General features: G+C 33.0%; 1 protein-coding gene across 3 annotated transcripts; it reads left to right on the top strand.

Annotated features, from left to right (window-relative positions):
- The first annotated feature begins 4,548 nt into the window (after nt 1-4,548).
- LOC129749751 (uncharacterized) lies at nt 4,549-20,908 on the top strand. 3 transcript variants are annotated; one of them, XM_055744820.1, is made up of 3 exons: nt 4,549-4,636; nt 12,643-13,347; nt 20,671-20,908. In XM_055744820.1, exons 2-3 carry the CDS (start codon nt 13,065-13,067, stop codon nt 20,808-20,810), a joined length of 423 nt encoding a protein of 140 aa, XP_055600795.1. In that variant the 5' UTR covers nt 4,549-4,636; nt 12,643-13,064; the 3' UTR covers nt 20,811-20,908. The 3 variants fall into 3 exon arrangements, with proteins under 3 accessions (XP_055600795.1, XP_055600794.1, XP_055600797.1); XM_055744819.1 differs by having other exon boundaries at nt 12,576-13,347; XM_055744822.1 differs by having other exon boundaries at nt 4,553-4,636; nt 12,858-13,347.
- Nucleotides 20,909-22,795: the final 1,887 nt, after the last annotated feature.

Genomic DNA, 22,795 nt, shown 5'->3' with positions numbered 1-22,795 from the left:
CTTCGCATTCGCAGGAACAGTCGCCTAAAACTTCGGTTGGCGCTACGCGACAACTCTCCGTTTTATTAAATAACGGTCATTCAGAATTGCAACACTTTCCCGCTCGAGATTGTGTAATAATTCCTGAAATATTATTTCAAAAGAAACTAGGTCTTCCAATTCGTTGCCTCAGATTATGAAATCTCTTAAAATGGAAAGCCGGCTTCCACAGAATGTTGAAGGTGCCCTGGCCGAACCCTGCGGACTGTGTAGGAGAAGGGGAAGGAATGTTAGTCAACGTTTACTTTACAGGTGGATGCAGAGATCTCTACGACCCACCCATAAACGTGGGGAGGTTTTGAAATATTGTTAGTAAAGTTGGGGAAGGTTAACCCTAGGAGATGCTAGGCCAGCATTACGGGTGAATATTTGTCCTACACTTCCTACGCTCCTTAAGTCTCCTACTGAAACTCCTTACACTGACAGTGAGGCTTGAATCTCAAAAATTATAATCAAAAATAATCTTCAAGGAATTTAATCAAATTAATAACTAAATAGATAAGTAGTGTATTTGATTTTTGGAAAGAATAGGTTGCAGAAGTTATTATCGAAGATAAACTATGAAAGGTCTAAGGAACTTTATGTAACATTTTCTCTTCTATTTATTTTCATTTAATCAGAATTTAAACAAACAAAATTATTTAGATCATATTAACATGAAGAAATTATTTAAAACTGCGAACTGAACCAGTTTCAAAAAACAAACAGTAGTTTTTTAAAATGAGATTTTAAAGCTAACTAATGCCTTTAACTGGGATCCCTATCACATCAGAGGACACATAAAAAGACTTCTTAGGGGTGAGTTCATTGCTTATAATCATGCGAATAAATCATTTCAGTTTAACAGTGTTTGAAGTTTATTTGAAAAATATTTCAATATTCTCATAAAATCTACTAATAATTAAATTGGTCAAAATATAACCGATAACTTTGTTGGAAATACGTTTTTGAGTGAGACGATTGAAAAAGTCGTTGTATCTGTTCCTTGATGCAAATCGAACTTTCGCCTCTTGTAACATGCACAAAAATACACTAGCTAGGTAGATATTTGAAATTCATTTCTATTGTATGTCAAACAAATACTCATTTAAAAAAGCAGTACAACTGCACAAACAGATAACTTAGTAATTGACAAGAAACCAGAAAACAAATAGACAATACAATTCTGAAAAAGTTTGTTTTGAAGAGAATTATAAGCATCAAATGCAATGAACATACTTACTTAATTTTTTACTCTAATTATTATTACAAGCGAAAAGCAACAATAAAATTGCAACATATATAAGAAATCAATGAGCTGATAAACTGTGATGAATAAACATTTTAAGCTCAATAAAAAATTTAAAAAATATTCGAAGAAGAAACAAATAGAGAAGCTGTCATTACTTAGATTAGATTTATGAAAAATTGTTTACGAAAATTGTGAAATATAAGTTTTTTTTTTGTTTCGATTATAGTCGTTTTACCATCTTTATGGCATTCGCGACTTTATCAACGGTGCAGTTGGCAGATCGTTATTGAAAAACTTATCTGGTACAACTGTGTTCGATGTTTGCTCTTGGGCTCGAACTCACGGACATCGGCTCAGGAGACAACAGACTTGCCAACTGAGCTATATCACAAGCCCTGTGCAATATAAGTGATAATTGATAAATGCATGGATAGATGAAGGATAAAACTAAAAGAGCACGATTTAAACAAAAATATAATTTAAAAAATTACATTTGAAAGATCTCAAGCTTATTCTAATATGCTAAAATGAGTTGATTTTTCAATTAGATTAAAAACAGAGTAAACAAATCAATGAATATTTTTACTTAGCTTTATAGCAGTATCTGAAACACCCGGGTACAAACACCAAAACATCGCAACCAACAATCAAAGCAGGCCGCTCAATGAAAAGCATTGAATTACACCCGTCTAGTGCAGTAAACAAAAAGCACAGCTATTTTTCCGATTGACGCGAATGTACGAAAATTACACTAAATCATTCACACACAGTTTCGGAAAGATTCAACTAATTCAACCGATTTCGGAAAACCAGACTATTTCACCCAAAAAATTAGACCGTACTCCAAACGACTAAAAAAAAAGCATCATTATGAAAATACACCACGTACGAGTCAAGCAGTCCACACCCGGCGGGAGACAGACCAACACCTTTTTGATTTTCTTAAAGGTACACTTTTTTCCTCTCAAAACACACACGAACGGCACTTTTCTACAAAAATTTTGATTCTTTTCGGCAAATCCTTCCTAATCAACGGCTTGTCCATTTTTTCTCGAGAACCTTAAAATTTTCTGCAGATGTCGAAGCCATTCTACATAATTCAAAGCCACATCGGCGTATTTCACCCGGTCAGTCGTAGTATTGAAAAAAAATTTCTTTCGGCGCCCATCTTTGGGAAAATTTAATTAACAGCGCACAGGGAGAGAATACGAACGCGGCGCACAACGTAAACTAGATGGCAATCCCCACTTTCCTAGGCACAAATCAGCCGATTTTTTCCAATTTACTTATTATTTGAGCTGAAATCACTTTTAAAATCACGAATATCATAAAGTAAGGAAAACCCCTAAAACGCAGCTCAATAAAAAAACAGAAAAAACGCCATCTTATCGAAAAAAAAATCCTCTGCAAAAACTGTCTTGGGAAGTTTTTGATAACTATTTTAGTCACTCTTGTATAAATTCTTGAACTGTAAAATTTCGATCAATGAAAGTTCAAGCAATTCAAAATTGTAATATACAAAAGTTTGCATAAATTAATGATCAATTAAGTTTTTTTCTTTCAAATTCTCTATCTACTATGCTATGATATGGAAGATCGTCTAACAAGAAAGTGAACTCAAAACAATAACAGTTTGAACGGAAAACAACGTTTTTTTTTCATTTGATTCAATTTGTAATTGCACTAATTTGTAGCTTAAGCTGCTGGCATGAAAGCAAATAAAATTCGAAAAACCTTCAGCTCGCTGGACAATTTTTGCTGCTGCCGACGACCAATACCGGACCCGATTTGTTGTCAGCGACTTAGGATCCCTGTGCTCGCAATTTTCCTGGAATATCAGAAACTGAATCGAATTGCTTCTATTTTCTTGCTCCAATCTCCGAATTCTACTGCCGGTGGGGATCAACAGCAATGATCCCAAACAGTTTTTTTTAACAATTATTTTTTCTGATTTAACTATCATTGGCTCTGGATTAATCTCAAGGATTAATTATTGGACCTTTATTTTTCTCATGTTTCATAAATTACCTTCCAACAGTTCTACAACACTGCTCAATCCACATTTTTGCATACTATTTTCAAGTATATCTAAAGCCAGAAAAATGATGTGATTCTTAATCTTAAATAAATGAATATCTTGCCAAAATAAATGAATGGTCCAATTCTAACCTCTTATCTATTAATTCCTCCCAAACAAAGGCTCTGTTCTTTGGAAGACAGTTTCCCTTCTCAAATTTACAACCATTAGTTCTCAACAATACAGTAATTCAGTTCGTCGACAATGCTGAATACCTCGGAGTAATTTTTTAGCAGCATCTCTCCTGGAACCGTCAAGTGAATGCTCAATGCTGCAGAATTTATGATTCGATAAATATGCTTTAAATATGCATTAAATATGACGGGATTAGGAATGCGTGAGATTGTTACCCAAATTTTTTTTTTAGAAATAAGTTTTATTTTTTAATTTATTTTTCGAAAGAAACTTGTTGAAATGGATTTGTTTGAGAAGGTACCGCCCGTTTTGCAGGTAAATCAAAGAAACCCCAGCACCCAGTTAAATTTCTCAATCGTCTAATGTAAGCTTGCCAGATTGCCCGGTTTTATCCGGGTTCGCCCGGATATTTGATGTAAAATTTCGAGAAAGTCCGGTCCGGCCCGGTTGCCCGGATATCGTGAAGAAAGTCCGGATATTGCCCGGATTTTTTTCACAATTTTCACAAAAAAACCAAAAAAAATCAAAGTTTTTGAGTAAGTTTCAGCAAAATCGGAAATTTTCAACGGTTGTTTCAAATAATTTCGCTGATTTACTTTTATAAACCTTTAAATATTTAAGTGTTCCAAAAAGTTTATGGAAGTCTGCAATTACATTAATAAAATATTAATTTCATTTTTTTTGCCTTTTTGCTTTGCTTTTTTATATAATTACACCTAAATTTTGCCCGGATTTTGCCCGGTTTTAGGATTTGAAAAATTGAAATCCATGCCCGGATTTTGCCAGGTTTTTTTGAAAAAATGCCCGGAATTGCTAGGCCCGGATGGGAGTGGAAAAAATTCTGGCAACCTTAGTCTAATGGGCATAATTAGCTGATAATTTCTTTCCGACACTCCTTATGTTTCCCACATGCAAGTTGATGCGTCTAAATGTAGGCTGGTACCTATTTGAACAAGCGCGCGGAAAGTCAAGATTTCTTCAACGCCACCACGCCACGATCCACGGTCAGGTTCAGATGCGCCACTTGGCTTAAGTCGCGCTGAGTTTAACGTTGACTTTCGAGCGGTGCGGTTGTGTTTTGTGAGGTTTTGAGTTTTGTCTTGCGTTTTCCCGCGCAATCTGTCTGGCTGGGGTATCTGCTGGGTACTTACAAAGTATGTAGGAAAGTGTCCAAGATCCGTGATCGAACCAAGTGAAGATGCAATCCGGATTTGCCCAAGCATGGGCAATCGAGGTGGAATAACTGTGGTTACTCAACTGTCTGGGATCAAAAGTGTGTTAGCTGACAGGTTCCGGGATGATACTTTGTATGAGAAGGACAAAATTTGCAAATTTCTTGTTTGTGTGACTTTGAAGAAGAAAAAACCTGATAAATTTGGTTCCCTAGAAAAAATTGATGAAAAGTCAAGGTGTCTGGAAGATTGGTTGAAATCGACCCTAAAGTGTCATTCCTGATGAAAACGATAGTGATTTTGCGCTGAAAGTTTAAGCACCATCTCATAACCTATTATCACGATACCTTTTCGGCTACCGTTGGTGTTTTTAATCATTCTTATTTTATGGGTCCCAGTAAATCTTCCCAAGATCCACAAAAAAGGGGTCGCCGGAGGTTCAATTTGGTGCAGAAATTAAACGAAATGATGAAGTCGAAAACATGCAACCCCAACGGCGGATCTGAGAGAAAGTGTCATGTGATTATTATATTTCGGTTAACGTGAAACAAGTGACAACGTTTACTTGGGCAGGAAGAAGAGTTTAACGAAGCAAAAAAAAACCAAAAGAACCAGTCGAAATTGTAATTACAGGGGAGGGTATAAAAAATTAAACGTCAAAAAGAGCACACGAGTGGAGTTTTTGTGTGTGATTTTTTCTTCGTTTTTGATAAACCGCACTGCAACGACTGAGTGAAAAGTGACTGCAGGCAGGGGTGCGGAGAAATTGAAAGCTTCGTGCATTTATGGATGTGATATTTGTTTTTTTTTTCATTGAGTTTTGTTGAAGAGGCGCTTACAGAGGGTTTATTGATGCATTTAGTTTGGGTAAACATTGCAGTGAAGTGCGTTAAGACCTCCATCTGAATGAAGTGATGTGATAAATGACGTGTAAATAAGAAAAGATAACCTCGTTATGGTGATTGTTCGATTGCTTTGGAAATTAACATGTTGCCGATGCGAGCCAAAGGCGTGAAACATAGTTAAGCGGAACACAGGAACCTGCAAGTGGAAGAAATAATACAAAAAAGGGCTATCTGTGTCGGAATTTTTTTCACGTTATGCTTAAGTTCATCATTTGTTTTTTTTTTTAAATCGAATTGTAAAGTTTTTAAAGCGAACTTGTCATGCCCCCATTCAACACCTAATAACTTATTTATCTAATGAAATACGAAGTAAAAGTCTTGGACAAAGTTGTTCAACGGAAAATTTTCTTTAAAGAATTTATACATTTGCACAAAAACCGTTAGCGGGTTCGGTTCGACATAAGAAACAAAAATGAAGTTGATTTTTCAGTAGGTATAAAATGTTATACTTTCCCATACAAACCTAAAAGTTCAAATTTACTCGACTAAACGTTACTTGAAGATTTTGAAAAGAAAACATGGATAAGTTTTGAACCAAAACGAAGCTTTTAACCCTCATTCGTCACTGAAATTTTTACCCGTTACAGTCCCTGGAATGTTAATTTGACACTCTTGACTAAAACCGCTATACTTCGTTTGTTTTTCAATAGACTTTTACACAATTAATAGTTTTGGAAACCTCGTAGTGTAACTTAAGTTGTCTTAATTGAATTTTTTTTATAAAATCAACATTATCAAGCAATCGATCGGTCAAGAAAAAAATAATTGATGAAAAACCAGTTTTTATGCTTCTTCAGAACACAATGTCTCTGAATCACTTTCACACTTGAGATTCAGTACAACCTTTTTCCGTTGTCAGATTCAGCTCAAATTTGGCATATAGTCTTCTGATGATTTCTTTAAACCATTCAAGTCATTTTAGCAAGTGTTTTGATTTTAAAGTAAGTAAGTAAGAACACTATATATTGAACACCATCTTTGGGATACAACGTATTTGTGGCCAATAAACAATAACGAAAGGTTTTCCGGATAAAATTTTGATAGTGTAGCTTTAGCTTATTTCTTAGCTTCGAATCGATATTTTTTTTTCGCGAAAATATGTTTATAAATCATCATTTAAGCCTTTTTATTCAAAATTGCTTTTATCTCAATTATTGAACACAATGATTCTAATATGAACAGGCAATGTTCTATAATTATTGAACCCGTAAACATTGAATATCATTGCATATATTTAAGGGTAATTCGCTCGCTAGTATGCCTTGCAGGGGCGATTTTTGTTGAGCTAGCAACCAAGAAACAGTTTGTTTATATTTCTAAACACCAACCGAGATGTTTGTTCAATAACTGGTACATGCATTTCTTTACGAAACGAGTACTGCAAGTTTGAACGTTCAATAATTGAAACATTTGCGTTTTCTGCGATCCATTGATTGAACACTTAAATTTGTAAAATCTTAAGAAAATAGAGATAAAGAACGGTTGCCACTGTTCCAGAAATTATCTAAAAAGACTTTGTTAAAAACACTAATATTATTACCTTAGAATCTTATTTGTCTTTAATCCAATTTTTCTCCCAATCAAAAAAGACTTTTTTCTTGATCCAGTTGAAAAACCAAGCCAAAATTTGAACACATATTCTAGTTTCGGATATTGTAGCTTTAAGAATCCGAAATTCTTGATATAAATTTGAACAGAGGTAGAAAATGCTTCAACAGTGGCACAACGATTTTAAATTCATTTTTCTGCTGTAGATTATTGTTTTAATTGGCTAGCGTTTTACTATTGTTCAATATCTGGTACCTGTTCATTAACTAGTGCTTTTACCCAATATATTAAGACGGATTTCATAAATTAAATAAAAAATGTCTAAATTGTGATTTTTATTAATAAAATGAATAGCTCTTCACACAATGATACGAACAACATAATTTTTTCAGCAAAGTTTAAGTGCACAAGAATCCACATCTTTTAATTACATTTGTATCAAAAATATTTAACGCTTGGTACACATTTTGGCCAGTTGAATACAAAGTGTTTGGACCAAAAAAAGTTTTTAATGAAAATAGCTTGCTTATTTTCAATTTTGATGCGAATTGGGTTCATTTTTTATTTATTACGTGTAGTATTTAACCCAAACAAAATTAAAAAAAAAATAAAATACAGACCCCGTTCGATTTTGGCAACACGCCCGTACATTTTGTGTTGCCAAAATCGAATGTTGCCAAAATCGAACGGTTTTTTTACTCAACATTTTTTTCAGTTTTTTTAAAAATTAAATTTAATTTAAAATAACTATTATTATTATCAAAAACCTTATTTTTAGTCAATTTCCGACCATTCTTAGTTATTTTTTATTATTTTCATCACATTTTTGATGCATTTTATATTTTTCTTGTTTTGTTTATAATGTTTATTTTCATATGTCATATTTGCTGTCTTTGTTATTTTTCATCATTTTTTAGTGGTTTTTTGTTATTTTCAGTCTTCTGCTTGAATTTGATTTTTAGCTTTTTAAATTTTTCATCTTTTTGTCATTTTTTAGTACTTCATAAAATTTTTAAAAAAACTTTTGTTTTTATTGCTGCATTTTATTACTATTTCAGAACACAAAAACGTATTTATGGTGTTTGTCTAAAATATATTGGTCCTGTTATAACGAAAACTAAAAGGTAATGTTATTTCTGAAAACCGTTCGATTTTGGCACATGTGCCAAAATCGGATGTTGCCAAAATCGAATGTTGCCAAAAACGAACGGGGTCTGTATATAACTTTTGTAAACATTTTGGGACTCAGAATTTATTTAAAATCAAATATTTTGAAAGTTGACTTTTTTCAAAGATTGCGTTTGCGGAACCTTTAAACATGATTTTTTTAGTCTGCCCCATACACATTTTTTTTCTCCATATCCTAATCTACCATTTGAAGGGTGAGCTCCCGGGTTCCCAGGCAGTATGCAATTTTGGGACACCCTAATTTACAGTCTATTTTCCGAAGCTTGTTTTTCGCAAATTTTTTCATAGACTTTGAATAACGGAAAACTGAAGTGTTGTTTGTGAATAATGTCAGAGAAATGTATTTGAGTTACCTTAAGAGGTTTCTAAAACTGTAAATTTTGTAAATGATTGACAAACAAGAGAGATATAGCGGTTTTAAGCGAGGAGTGTCAAATTGACACTCAAGGTCTGATTAGGGTTTTTTTTTCCTGGGTTTTCAAGGTGAGGATCCCCGAAGAGACTTTTTTAATTAATTTTTGTTGAGTAATTCCTGGGTTTTGACCAAATTTGTTCGGATATTACCCAAAGTAAATAGTTTTGAAAACAATACCCGGATTTTGCCAGACATTTTGATAAAATAGCCTGGATTTTTCTGGTCCAGATACGTATGGAAAAAAAACTGGCACCCTTAGTTTAGGAGATGACTAGGGGTAAAATAAAAAATGTTTGTCGATTCGAAATTTTTACACATGATAGCTGATTTGACAAATAAATTCATCTTTTTGTTTTTGAGAAGTTGCTTCTCAAAAGAAGTTTTGTTTAAATTCTAAAATTATTGAAAGTTATGTATGAAATTGACATACAAACAACACCACTCTAAATTGTCATGTAGGAGTATATTTTTCAGCACAAATTCGGGCCGAACAAATGAAGACTACTTTATCTAAAATTTATGGCAAATCTCAGGCATTTGATGTCAAATTGTCGACTAAAAATCCGGGCAATATTTGGGCAAATTTGATCAAAACCCAGGATAAACTCAACAAAAATCAAATAAAAAAACCGGAAAAAAAATTATTTCATCAAAACATGTCAGCAGATTTTAGATGATATTCAGGCTTCTTAAAAACCCTTCATGTTTATTGCATCGGACGCATAAACACACATTGTTTCAACACAATTTATTTTTTTTGTTTGATTTGGCAAATAAAAAGAATAAAACCGGGCATAATCCGGGTTTTTTTTAAAATGAAATCCGGGCATCCGGGTCAGACTGGACGTTTCCCAAATTTTGAATTTAACAGGAATTGAAAATCAAGCTCATTTGAGCTTGCTTCACTACTCTATTATTCCATAGCTCCGCTTACAAAGCAATCGACGAGGCTCCTATTGTTTTTGTCTTCTTCGTATTGCTGAGCTCTATTTTGAAAGAAACCTTAGCTTTTTTTTTTTTGGCCCGAGAGCACGTTAGCTAATGGCTCCAAAGAAGCTTGAGCTTGTTGGCTCAATCGATTCAAAGTTATTGAACTGTTGGTGCTGTTCGAGCCAACGCCTGCTTTCTTCATGTGTTGTTTGCACTAGTAACAGTGATAGGGATTGTTGCAAAGATTATTAAAATCAATGTTTTTTTTAAATCCATTTATTTAGACGATTTTTTACATTACTTGAAATGTAATTTGGAAATCTTAAAATATCTCGTTTTTGGAAGGCTCATAAACAAACATCTCTCCTGATCAAATTTAAGCATTTAGGAGCAAATGGGTTGTTTAATGTGAAAGTTCAACTTTTTTCTTGGTTTTGGTTTAGTTTAATTTATTTTTATGGTCATTTGATGATAATTTTTGAATATTAAAAAAAAATTGGTCATTTTCCATGAAAAAGCCCGTATAAAAAAAATGGCTAAAACTCTATCAAATGGTTAGGTTTGAAGAGAAAAAAGAACATGGGAACAGTGCGAGAACTCAGGGAATTGCATGAAGATGAAATTTCATTTGTTTTGAGGCCAAAAAATATTGAAAAATGTTTATAATTTTTGCCCCTAAATTTATGCAGCAACATTGTCTTTTGAGTATTTGTATTTGTTTTTGAAAGAAAACGTTGAAAAATTCCATCGAGTCCAAACAAAAAATTACTGTTATCGATATTTTGAGCCTTCTGTGCTAAGTGGCATCAAAACAATAAATTTGAAGATGTTGAGATACTTTTAAACCATAGTGATCAAAGTTACCCCGAAACTCGAAATCTGGTTTTGTTACAAACATTTAAATATGACCACCAATGTCGTTTGAATTAACTGCATTCAATGATCATGTTTAAATCTCATCACCTCAGTAAGTGTTTCAAAGGTTTTAGGTATTACGAAAAAGCAACCCCTTCCAAAATATTCAAAAATGAATGAAAAAAGTGATTAATGTTTGAATTCTGCAAAAGATTTTTTTAGGAACTTCGAATTTGAATATCAAACAAAAATCCAGAATGGTTTCTTATTTTGTTCATACATATTTGGTAATTTTTTATCATAATATTGAAAAGCGTATGAGTTTCGAAATTAATAATTTAAATTTTGAATGAAATGCAAAGCCAAATTTGAACTAGGGTTTCAAAACGACTGTTTATTTATTAATTTTATTTTAATGATGATTTTAATCGAGAATCATGAATCCCAAACTTGATATAAAATTTCAGATATTGAAAAAGAAATAATTTTCATTCTTATAATATGGAAGCAGAGCCTCCGAAATGAGTTATTTATCATTTAGAGTTAAACATTCAGAACTGAATATTTACCAACAAGTGAGATTATTTCAAAAAAATGTCAGAATGTGTCAGAATTTTTAACCTAGGAATAGTTTTCAGGGTTTTGGCAACAGTTCTGAGTCAAGATATTCTACGGCTTTGAAGGGAGTTATAAGGAAAACAATTCAAGAGCATCGTTTTTCGACCCATAGTTGCCCCGCTTTTTCAAATGTTTCCAACACACATAAATTATTAAAAAGTCTTATATCTTTGTCTGTAGAGAATGATCAGAAAAGGGTTGCTTAATAGATAAAAGTAATATTTTTTTTTAAAGATTTATACTGAATTCTTAGATTATTAAAAAAAATCAAATCACTTGTTTCAAGAAAAAAAAAAACAGATTGTTTTATTTGTTAAACAAATTTTGATTATATTGGTTATTCATTTTTTTTTCAATGCGTTTATTTGACACGGCTCGGACTAGAATTTCCAAAGAGCCATAGTCTAGTTTTTGAAATTTCATTTCATTGGTTTAGATCGGTTTTCATATAGTCAGTCAAGGAGATTTAAATTCGCCCTAATGGCAAGCTGGTTCTAACACGACCAAACAATCTGCTTGATGCGTAACCTTGACCACAACTGTGGAGAGCTTGGTCCGCGTCGTGGATAATCACCCAGCGCAGCGAGCACTACCATCCAAACACTTTCACTGTTGCCTACCGAAAAAGGCCCGAATGTGATCGCGCTCAATTGCCGGAAGCTACGTCGACCTTTGTCGACTCGCGATTGCTGACAGTGTTGCCTGCAGTTCAGTTGTGTCGTTTGCGGCTGCGTCTGACCCGACAAAGCTATCGGTCGGTCGAGCTATGAATGAATATTTGTATCAAAGCTTATCATCGGCTACACAACAACCACATAAACTGCTGCCAACAATATTAAAATGATAGTGAAACGCGTTTAAGGAACAATGTTTGGAGATGATACGGGAAAATGTTCGATTAAAATCCCAACTCAAGTCCAACCATGGTTTAAGGCTTACCTTTGAGATCATCGAGTAGAGCTACCGGCACATTTCAGCTCCGTTTGATTTTCGGTGCCAGTTGACAAAATCATTTCTTCGAACAAAAATTAGAATTCGCCCCTATTTTCGCCAGTAAATCTGCCTTCAACTAGCCATCTTCTATGCAATGTGAGGGAACTTACACAATTGTGATAAAAATCGACGTCTAATTACTCAACATGAATTCTATTTCATAAAACTTATAAAATCACGAACTTTTAATTCGAATTTTTAGAATGAAAGCTCTTGTTGCAAATGAAAAAAAATCAAAACTTCTAGTTGGACGAACACTAATCTATGATCGATTTATCACAGAAGATAATCAGTGTCTAAAGAGAAAAAAAAACCATTCACAAAACAAGTGTTCCAGTATTTGGCAAGCAATTAGCCTTTATCAATTATCGAAATTTTTCGGGTCGGATTTGCTCCTTTGTGTCAGGGATGTCATTGTCATGATATTGAAAATCGACTGCTTTATTTGGTGTTATCATTTGTTTTTCAGCCCGAATGCCAATGTTTTCATCAGTTGTTAAAAGTCCCAATTAATTAGTCCGTCTCGCCCGCCGTAGTCTGTAGTGCGTGCATGTAGTGAAAGAACATCACCAATCGATGTTCCAGTTGCCGACCACAATCATTCGGAACCCATCCGTTCCGGTTCCGTACTCGATTCGGTGCACATCCTGATTTAGTGTATCGGAATTCGAATGAATGCGCGACACGGACTGCAATCAGTGAACCATAATTGGGTCGGAACGTTCGAAATTCCCAATTGTGCCACCCACAGCCCCTCTCCGTGTTCGACCCATTCAGTGAGTGAGTGAAGAGAAACAGTGAAAAAGAGGCACGAGGACGCGACTCGGACGGACCAAACCCCCGGAATAAGTGAAATCCAACCATGCAATGAATTTAACACCGCCACCGCACGCCAAAAGCCACTTCCAAAATCAACAGCAACGAATTTGCATGTGGTGGACCATTCGATCGAAGAAGAATGCTTTTGCGCCGGAAAAATATGTCAAAGTTAAACACAAATAAGTGGGGACCCCGGGGATTAATTAGCGTTGGCGTTGGCAGTCGAGTGACGCATTGCTGGGGCCCACAGCTGATGATCATCTCCTGCTGCAGCATTTGCTGCGTCCTCCTGATGGTGGGAGTTCCTGTGGTCCATTCGGCTCCTTCGCTTGCGGCCAAATCCTGGCCAGTGATGAAAAACTATGACATCTGGGGAACGTCCTCTGATGCTGCCGGCCAATCTCCCACGGATGTTGATGCAGGTTTGTGTTATTTTTGGCATACCACTTACTCATTATGGGGTCATATGAGCTCGGCATGATAATTTTGGCGGCTAATGAAGTTTTCTATTGAAATGTGTTAGCAGGACGAGTAAACCAATAAAACAACTAAACCATTCTCTGTAAAAGCATGAGTAGATGAAATTGTATACAAAGTAAAATTCCAAATAATAATAAACTTCATGGTGCAACTCTGAATAGCTATATTCTTCTGAACCAATCAGAAAGTTATTTCATCCTTCAAATCTGATAGCTGAAAGTTAAAACATTTATCCATAAATGAAACAATGGTATCGGATTCCGGGTCCCATACCATGTGATATCAGAAAGTTTAAGTTTATAATTGTTTTTATATTTGTATATCAAAAACTATTCGAAGGTTGATGTGAAAATTTATGAAATATGGAATTCTGTATCGCAAACTGAAAGTTCTCGGTGCTCACAAATTCCCTTTCTTTGTCACAGTTAGCGAGAGCGAACTTTATCCACTAAATTAACGATACAATTTAGCAATATTTAAATTTAAATACATTTTAAACACTTTTCTTTGGCCTCCACTCAAGGACGAATGGGGATAGTTTTGAAGTTATTCCAATAATATCTTTGCCCAGTAAATTTCCGCAGTCCATGATTAATTTAGAAAGGTGGTATCAAAAAACACTACCGCCAAACGGAACATCATGCAACAGCAGGGTTAGTTGCAACATTTGTATACCACAACACTTAATAATTTTTTCTTTCAAAATAATGAAGAAAGTTATCATTCAATGAAAACGAAATGAGGATGGCATAGTTTCTCACATTTTGAGATAGTTTTTTAAAGTTGTTGATTCTAGAAGAAAATTGAAAAAATCGAGCAATTGATGTTAATAGATTTTTATATTTTTCGATGCAGTAAAAATTTTACACAGTATGACGGATTGGCTTAATGGTATGACCTACAAAAATTATATTACATTTATTATCCTATGCCAACACTGTTGGTGTAGAAATATTTTCCGGACAATCACCAAATTTTTTTAATTAAATGGTTTTATATTTAAGTTTCCAGTCTGGGTTAAAATACATAAAATTACGAATCATAGATTCACCTTATGAATCTCGTTTCCATATGTTGCAATATGATTGTTTTCCATTATTCGTTCGTTAATTTCAAAATTAAATCCATTCAATTATTATTTTTATGATTTCAGCTAGTAGAGTTTTTAGTAGTATTTTTCACCCATGAAAGTATGCAGCACCCTAATGTTTTTCCATTAAAAACATTTTTAACGGACTAAATGTAAAATTTAATTCGTAAAAAACCAAAAATTACTGCAATTGGTGCTTAATACGTAATTAAACTACAAATATACCAAAAACGATAAGTTTTCAAACGTTTTCATTAGATTTTTCATTAAAAGCAAAATTTGTTGCAACGTACCCCTTTTTTCAGAAGGGTGAATCGCATGTTTTTATAAATTTAAAAATAACTGGTGAAACCAATAATTTTTCTTACTACGTCAATTCAATGTCCCATCAACCTTCAAACTTTTGATGTACAAGCTGTATGATTATCTGTGGAAATTAAGTTCTTAGAAGCCATTTAAGTTGAAAAGTGTTACATGATGCTCCAGTTGACGGTAGTTTAAAGAATAACCACATTAACTCTTTAAAGAATCTTTCGAATGAAATAAAAACACACCCATTTTTTTTTGTTTTTCATGTAGGTTAGTTTCTCAAACAGTTATCAATAATTGGTATCTGTTCACGAATTTATCAAGCTTTACTCCGTAATATTTTATATTCAATTTCAGAATACTAAATTTTAATTAAATTTAACATGGTGATTAGCTTTTTATTCTAAAATTGAAGTTTTTTTTAGATATTTTGTTTTAGATCCTAAATTCCTGATTTTTTTTCGAATTATAAAATATCTTAAAACACAAGAAATAGAGGAAACTTTCGTTCGCCAAAACTTCAATGCGACATCAACATTTGTTACTGAAAATCCCGGAAAAAAAACAACAACAAAAACATTTGTTATACAGTACCGTTCATAATTGTATAGAAATTGGAAGCACGCGCACTGTCACTTCGACTTTGAACTTCCATAACTTTTAACTCTGATGATAATTTCTGATCGAATTTTTCGCGTTAGATAGATAAACCATCACACTATTATATCACAAAATTTGAGCTTTCTGGAGTTTGTGTGGCCTGTGATACAGTAAATCTACGAAAATCAGACTTTTTGGACTTTTCTCATTCAAACTACAATATCTCTGAAACTACGCTTGATTTTTTATTGAAATCTTGCAGAGTGATTGTTGAAATATGAAATATGTCTGAAGTTTTCATAAAGTTCTATTGAGGAGATTAAAAGTTACGCGAGATGCAATATTTCAGGCATGAACCTAGAAATGCGATATCTATAGAATTTTGAACGAATTTTTTCATACGAAAATCATATTCTCTGTTTATCAACCAGTAAATCTATTTCAACTAAAAAATCGAAACAATATCGCGAGATTCTGATTTCAAAACACAAATGGATCATTTATTCCATTTCATCTTTTCTTCATTGCATTTGTCAGACATTTTTGGTCTGATTGGTGGATGGAAACAATATTGTTCTCATGAATCGTCCAAAATTCTATAGATATCGCATTTCAAGGTTCATGCCTGAAATATTGCACCTTGCGTAACTTTTGATCTCATCGATAAAACTTTTTGAAAACTTCAGCCATGCTAGCTTTATATTTCAACAATCACTCTGCAAAATTTCAATAAAAAATGTAGCGTAGTTTCAGAGATATTGCAGTTTGAATGAGAAAAGTCCAAAAAGTCCAATTATGAACGGTACTGTATATCACAATTGAAACTTTTCTATGGAAAACCAATAATGAAAAAAAAAATATTTTCATAATTTCCATCGTAATTTGGTAAATCAATGAAAAAAAAAAATAAAATAAAAAAGGTTGTAATTTTTTCTATGCTTTACATATCTGTTGTGAATTTGTTACTTAACGGAACAATCTTAGAAGTCGAACTCCGTAAACTTTAAACCATGGTTACAATGTTGGAAAGAAAGATAAAAAAATTCTATTGCCAGCGGAATTTATACGTTTCTAAAGTGTCTCCTGGAAAACTGATTCAACAATCGAAAATTTGACAACATTTTTAACTTTCCACCACTAAATGGCATTAACTGTTTTTTTTACTACTTGAAGAATTAAAATATGTTGATATATCAAGATAAAACATGATTCCATTCATATTTAGTTTACAAAATCTTCTTCTTTTCTTCTATGTAGCTCAAATGAACCGTAGATAAATAGTCAGCAAACTCGAGCTCATCGCTCTCAGTAGCTCAACAAAAGTTATTTAGTGAAATTCAGTCCAGTAAATTGCAAAATAAATCTGTTAAAATTCGACGGACCGGCTGTTTTAAACTTAAGCCCTTAAGTTGAATTTAATAAAGCAGAAAGCGCAGAAAATTTTCAGACAAGTTTTGTCAAAATAAATTTAAATGATGTTAGAAAGCCTAAAATACAACTAAAAATCTGCTTATGTATTGATAAAAAATATAACGATTCAAGTGTCTTTCTTTTTCTTTTTCCGAATATTGCTTGTTTTTTGTGTTGAACATTTTGAAATTGCTCGGATTTTGCCAGGTTTTTGGTTCAAGCTTTTTTTATTTAAAAAAAATCTAACAGAGAGGAAAATTTTGAAAATCTAAAAAAATAGAAGAAGAGTTCTAAGTTTTTATAGAAAGTCCAGCGTCTGCAAGTATTTTGTAACTATTTTTTACCCTGGAGATCATTGCCATTTTGTAATTGCTGAAATGTCTGCTATCAGATGCTTCTTGAAAATTTGAGTTTTGATTTGTATGGTCTTCACAGGAGACTCTTTAGAGAATGACCAGTAAGCCAAAAAGTGCTTCAAAAATTGATGATTATCATCAAAGATAACTTATTTTATTGAAGTCGTAGTGATAAACTTTTGATTGATAAGGCTATGATCATTTAGAATCCGTACAGTTACAAACGTGTGTATTTCATAGAAGGTTTCATAGAAGCTTAATCAGCTCTCGTCAGAGTTCCTAGAGAATTCTATTCAGCCCAAAATTTAAATTATTAAAGCAACTTTAAAGTTCATTTCATTGGCTGAAGAGAACGCTATACAGCCTTATCTATCTAAGAATATCTAAGAATCTTCTACTCACCGAAAAAAAATCTGGTTGACAGATTGCTCTGACAACCAGATGACAGACTGCTAGGTTGCCGGTCTATCACGATATATCTCGTTGACTTCAATGTTAACTAAATTATATTTTTTACAAAGAAGCTTACTTACTTACGCTTTGGGAATTGATCCGTTACCCTCTAGGTTGTAATGCAAACTCGTTAACCTCTCGACCAAACCTGCTTTTATTTTCGCCACTGTTGGAAGTAGTATTAAAACTTCATTTCAAAAGTTATTTTGTGCAGATTAATTAAAACAGAGTGGTCGAAACCTTGGAGTTTTCTTTTATAAGGGACTTTCAAGGAATAAATAAGAAAGTTGCCGTATTCTCACCGTTCCGTTTTTTGGGGTACTGTTCACGCTGATATTCCGAAGTTTTTCCGACGACATCCTTTTTTCACACTGCCCAAATAAATATACTTACATAGATCGATCTCAGCTCAGTATACCGTATTTGCTAATCTAGTAGTGGGCATCGGCAAACAATTTTTGCTATCCGCCGGCACAGCTCCGATTCTTACTGCAACACAGCTTGATGTTGTTTGAATGGAAGTTGCAAGTCCTCGCGGAGGATCATTCGCTGACCAGATCCAGATCCGAGCCCCGATGCTCTTGAAGATTTTTTTTCTTATCAGCGACATTTTGATCGCCCAAAGGTTTTCTTTTTCTTTTACTATTGGATTGTTTTTTTTCTTTTGAGAAATTGACAGACACACCTAGAAGTATCTTAACGGTGCGTTAGAAAGTGTTTAAGCGAACGTTTCGTTATCGATAATTTAACCTTTCAAAGGACGATGGAAGTTCCTGAGTAACTTTTACGTGACAAGAGTCACTTCAAGCTCCCGTGAAACATTTTTTCAGCCAAATGTGAACTTCGGAGTTCAATCTTTAAGTAAAAACGCGTGTTTTGGTTGCTTGGGTAGAAATCGGTTGCACAGATTGCGATCTATGAAACTGCTCACTATTAGTTATTTACTTGATGTCTACTAGTCAGACAACACTTTTTACCTGCCGGAAACGGGTTTACTGCATTGTTAAGGGGTCTATTTTCAATTATTCTCAATAAACTTAGTCATTTTACCCATATTTAAGATCAAGGGTCCCACTCCGATGCTTAGATTGAACTTCGTGAGCATCCTAGTGTGGCTCCTTATACTTCTTAATCATTTGAGCCGAAAAAAATCAGAAAAAATCAACGGTTCATGAGTTTTCAAGTCGACAATGAAGAATTTCCGAGGCGATGGTGCAAAATGATTTTTACCATGTCTTTTTGCATCGTAAATATCCCAAACACACGTTATTTTAAAAATCTGAAAAAATAGGCAAGATAATTCTTTTTATAACCAACACAACGCTACTAAATTTGCATATCCGAGCTCTAGTAGCTCGGTAGTAGAGTTCAAATTGCAATAATAAAAGTGCTTGCTTTTACAGACCACAACTGGTCATTTGAAAAGTTCATAAATTTTCGTTCCATGATTTTATAAATTTATTTTCATGGGGATCTAGAAATTTCGTTTAAAAATTGGCGTTCTGTTCAATCAAATTTAATTTCAACCGATAGTGATGAATACATAATGAAGAGACTGATAGGGTGCCCAATACTAATACTAAATTATAGAATAAATCATAAGACTTCAACATACTGGGGACCAAATCTGAGGTATATCAACTTTGACTTTACGCTTTTTGTTACGCTGAACACAACTCTTCTGATAAGTTAAATTTAATTTTTAAATAATTCTATGTAATTCAAAAATGACACTTTAATTAAATCGAAAATTAGATATTTACAAATTATATCTATTTTATGTTGAAATGCGGCTAAGCAAATTTCTGAAATCTCTCGTTGTTTGTTTTTTTTTTATGTGAAAAAATGTTAAAAAAAATTAATTAAAAATAATTAATTTGGTTTTTATGTTTTTATAGAATAAATAATTTATCATCAACAAAATAACTATTTTCGTTCTTGAATATAAAGGGTTTTTATCGACATGGTCGATTTAAGATTCTTATCGAAATGACTTGACATGAGTTTTCGACAAAAATAATATTCGTGATTTGAATGAAAAAGTCTGGGACGACTATTTTTAGAAACTTCATTGAGAAATCATGCCAAACATCCTAAAATTTAGTCACTTTACTCTCAAATAAGGTATATTAGCTTTAGAAATTATCTTTAGAAACGGTTTCTAAATCAAATTAAGAAAATCCATGAAATATTTAAAATAAAATAAATTTAGAATGTTATTTTTGACGAAATGTGTTTAAAAATCTGAAAAGTTTTGTTTTTTTTATCTGTAAAATTTTTAAATCTGCAAAAATATTATTTTTTCTGTGATTTAAACAACCATGCAATGAACTTATACGAAACTTCAAATTAAAATGCATTTTTTCACCGTTTATTTAAAAAAAATAAAAGGGACGGATATGGTGGCTATTAAAAAATGGGAAAAATATGGATTAGTAAACTAGTATTGAAATATAAACAAACTTAAAAAAAGTTGTAAAAATTCATCCAGCAACACTGATGATAATTGCTTTACACATCAATCACATAGAAAAATTTGAAAAAAAGTAAAAAAAAACATAAATGTAAATAGATTTCTTAAATTTTTTTGCTTTTTCATGCATTCTCATGCAAAATATTTATATAAAAAATATTGTACGTAAATATCTTTGAAAAAAAGGGTTGAAAATACAAACCTAAAACCTTCATTGGAATTAATTTTTTTTTCGCAGTGTTGTCAGAATTATTGTTGATTATTTGAGTTGAAATTTTACCTTTTTCCATGATTTTTTCAACTTCAAGGCTTTTAAGAGTTGCTTCCAAGTTTTTCAATTTGAGTGAAATTTTGTATTAGTTTCTTATTTTAATTAATGTCTCAATATACGAAGGTAGGAGCAGCAATATGTTTCGATTTGAAAAGCTCTATATAGCGCATACTTTTTGAACAAGACGTCCATTATTATGTGACAAATAAAATTTTTCCTCTAGAAGCTTGTCCAAGTCTCAATCATTCCAATTCACTCATCCGTAGAACTCCTTTTGTCATAAATATATTTTCTCATCAACAGTCGAATCATCAAGGAGCCATTCATCGGAGCCACTGGATGCCAATTTGCAAAATGGCACCGAATTGGTCGGCGGATGGCTGCGAAGTGGTGGCCGGACCTTTGGGCTGGAACCATTTCGGCGGTCATCGGGCCAAGAATGAGCTGTTCCAGGTGGAGGAAGCAGCCGATGGACAGTACTTGTTCGATGGTGAAGGCGATGGTGCCAGAAGACGAAAACGGCCCCCTGGTGGACGAGGACGTGGGCGAAGCGCCAAAGGTAAGTTTGTATCATTTTCTGGAGAGTTTTTTTTTTTATTTTATCACCGAGTAATTTATAATACGACCAGACAGTATTTCACGGTCATGCAATTATTTCAATGAATTATGACTGAAAGTTAAATTGAGTCTGGTGGCTTCTGGGATTATTCTCATTTTTTCGGACGACTTTAATTAATTACCAAAGTTGACGAAGTAATTTGAAATAAATTTGATTCTTTTGTTTTGGGAATGATATGTATAGGAGTTAAGTTTAGAAATGTTTAGAATGCATTCTAGGAAATTTCGGGAAACATTAAAGAAGGGTAATACATCAGCAAATGAAAGCAGTGTCAAATTTAGATTGCAATCAACGCTTTGATCCCGATCGAAAACATTTCAGCAAACGTGGAAATGGTTTTCTTGAGCTTCCTCACTAGTAGATTCACTAAATTCCTCACCATTGAAGATATATGCACTAATCCATACTTCCATATGTATGTCGCATTTCTCATGTTGAACCGTTTTTCCTACCAACTGTAAAATCCATAAAAGATTGACGCCAAATGTGCAGGTTCGAGAAAGGACTTAAAAGGAACAGTTCAACTCGTTAGTGTTGAACTTCTTAAGTGCTCATATGAAGGGAATAGTTCAAATGATATGTTAAACTTAAAATATTACAAAATTGATTGCAGCTCAAAACTATCGTTTACGGCCAATGACAAAATGTTGTTTCTCGATTATTGACTCTTGTTGACTTCGGAAAGCTCTGAATATAGTTATGTTTCATGTGAACTGACCTGTAACATAAAGCTTTGATGCATAACTACTCTTGGGACTGGGACGGTGGCTCACATTCCCTCTAAGACAGATGGCGTAAAGGCTAAGAACGGGACCATGCCAAATCGTTTCCATCTGCCTGCATGCATAACGATTGTGGCAAGGTGCCACCAACTTCTAGAACTAAGAGTGCACATTTGTCGTGATGCACGAGGCAGTGATCCGGAAAATGTGGTCGAAATTAGAATAGTTTAGTTTCAGTGATATCGATTTTTCGATCTAAACAAATATAAAAGTTAAAACCTTTAGTTATAAAAATTGTCAAAATTGTTAAAATTGTCAAAATTGTCAAAATTGTCGAAATTGTCAAAATTGACAAAATTGTCAAAATTGTCAAAATTGTCAAAATTGTCAAAATTGTCAAAATTGTCAAAATTGTCAAAATTGTCAAAATTGTCAAAATTGTCAAAATTGTCAAAACTGTCAAAATTGTCAAAATTGTCAAAATTGTTAAAATTGTCAAAATTTGTCAAAATTGTCAAAATTGTCAAATTGTCAAAATTGTCAAAATTGTCAAAATTGTCAAAATTGTCAAAATTGTCAAAATTGTCAAAATTGTCAAAATTGTAAAAATTGTCAAAATTGTCAAAATTGTCAAATTGTCAAAATTGTCAAAATTGTCAAAATTGTCAAAATTGTCAAAATTGTCAAAATTGTCAAAATTGTCAAAATTGTCAAAATTGTCAAAATTGTCAAAATTGTCAAAATTGTCAAAATTGTCAAAATTGTCAAAATTGTCAAAATTGTCAAATTGTCAAAATTGTCAAAATTGTCAAAATTGTCAAAAATTGTCAAAATTGTCAAAATTGTCAAAATTGTCAAAATTGTCAAAATTGTCAAAATTGTCAAAAATGTCAAAATTGTCAAAATTGTCAAAATTGTCAAAATTGTCAAAATTGTCAAAATTGTCAAAATTGTCAAAATTGTCAAAATTGTCAAAATTGTCAAAATTGTCAAAATTGTCAAAATTGTCAAAATTGTCAAAATTGTCAAAATTGTCAAAATTGTCAAAATTGTCAAATTGTCAAAATTGTCAAATTGTCAAAATTGT

This window comes from Uranotaenia lowii, chromosome 2 (assembly GCF_029784155.1).
Source record: "Uranotaenia lowii strain MFRU-FL chromosome 2, ASM2978415v1, whole genome shotgun sequence".
NCBI lineage: Eukaryota > Metazoa > Arthropoda > Insecta > Diptera > Culicidae > Uranotaenia > Uranotaenia lowii.
This window is presented reverse-complemented; position numbering and strand designations above follow the sequence as displayed.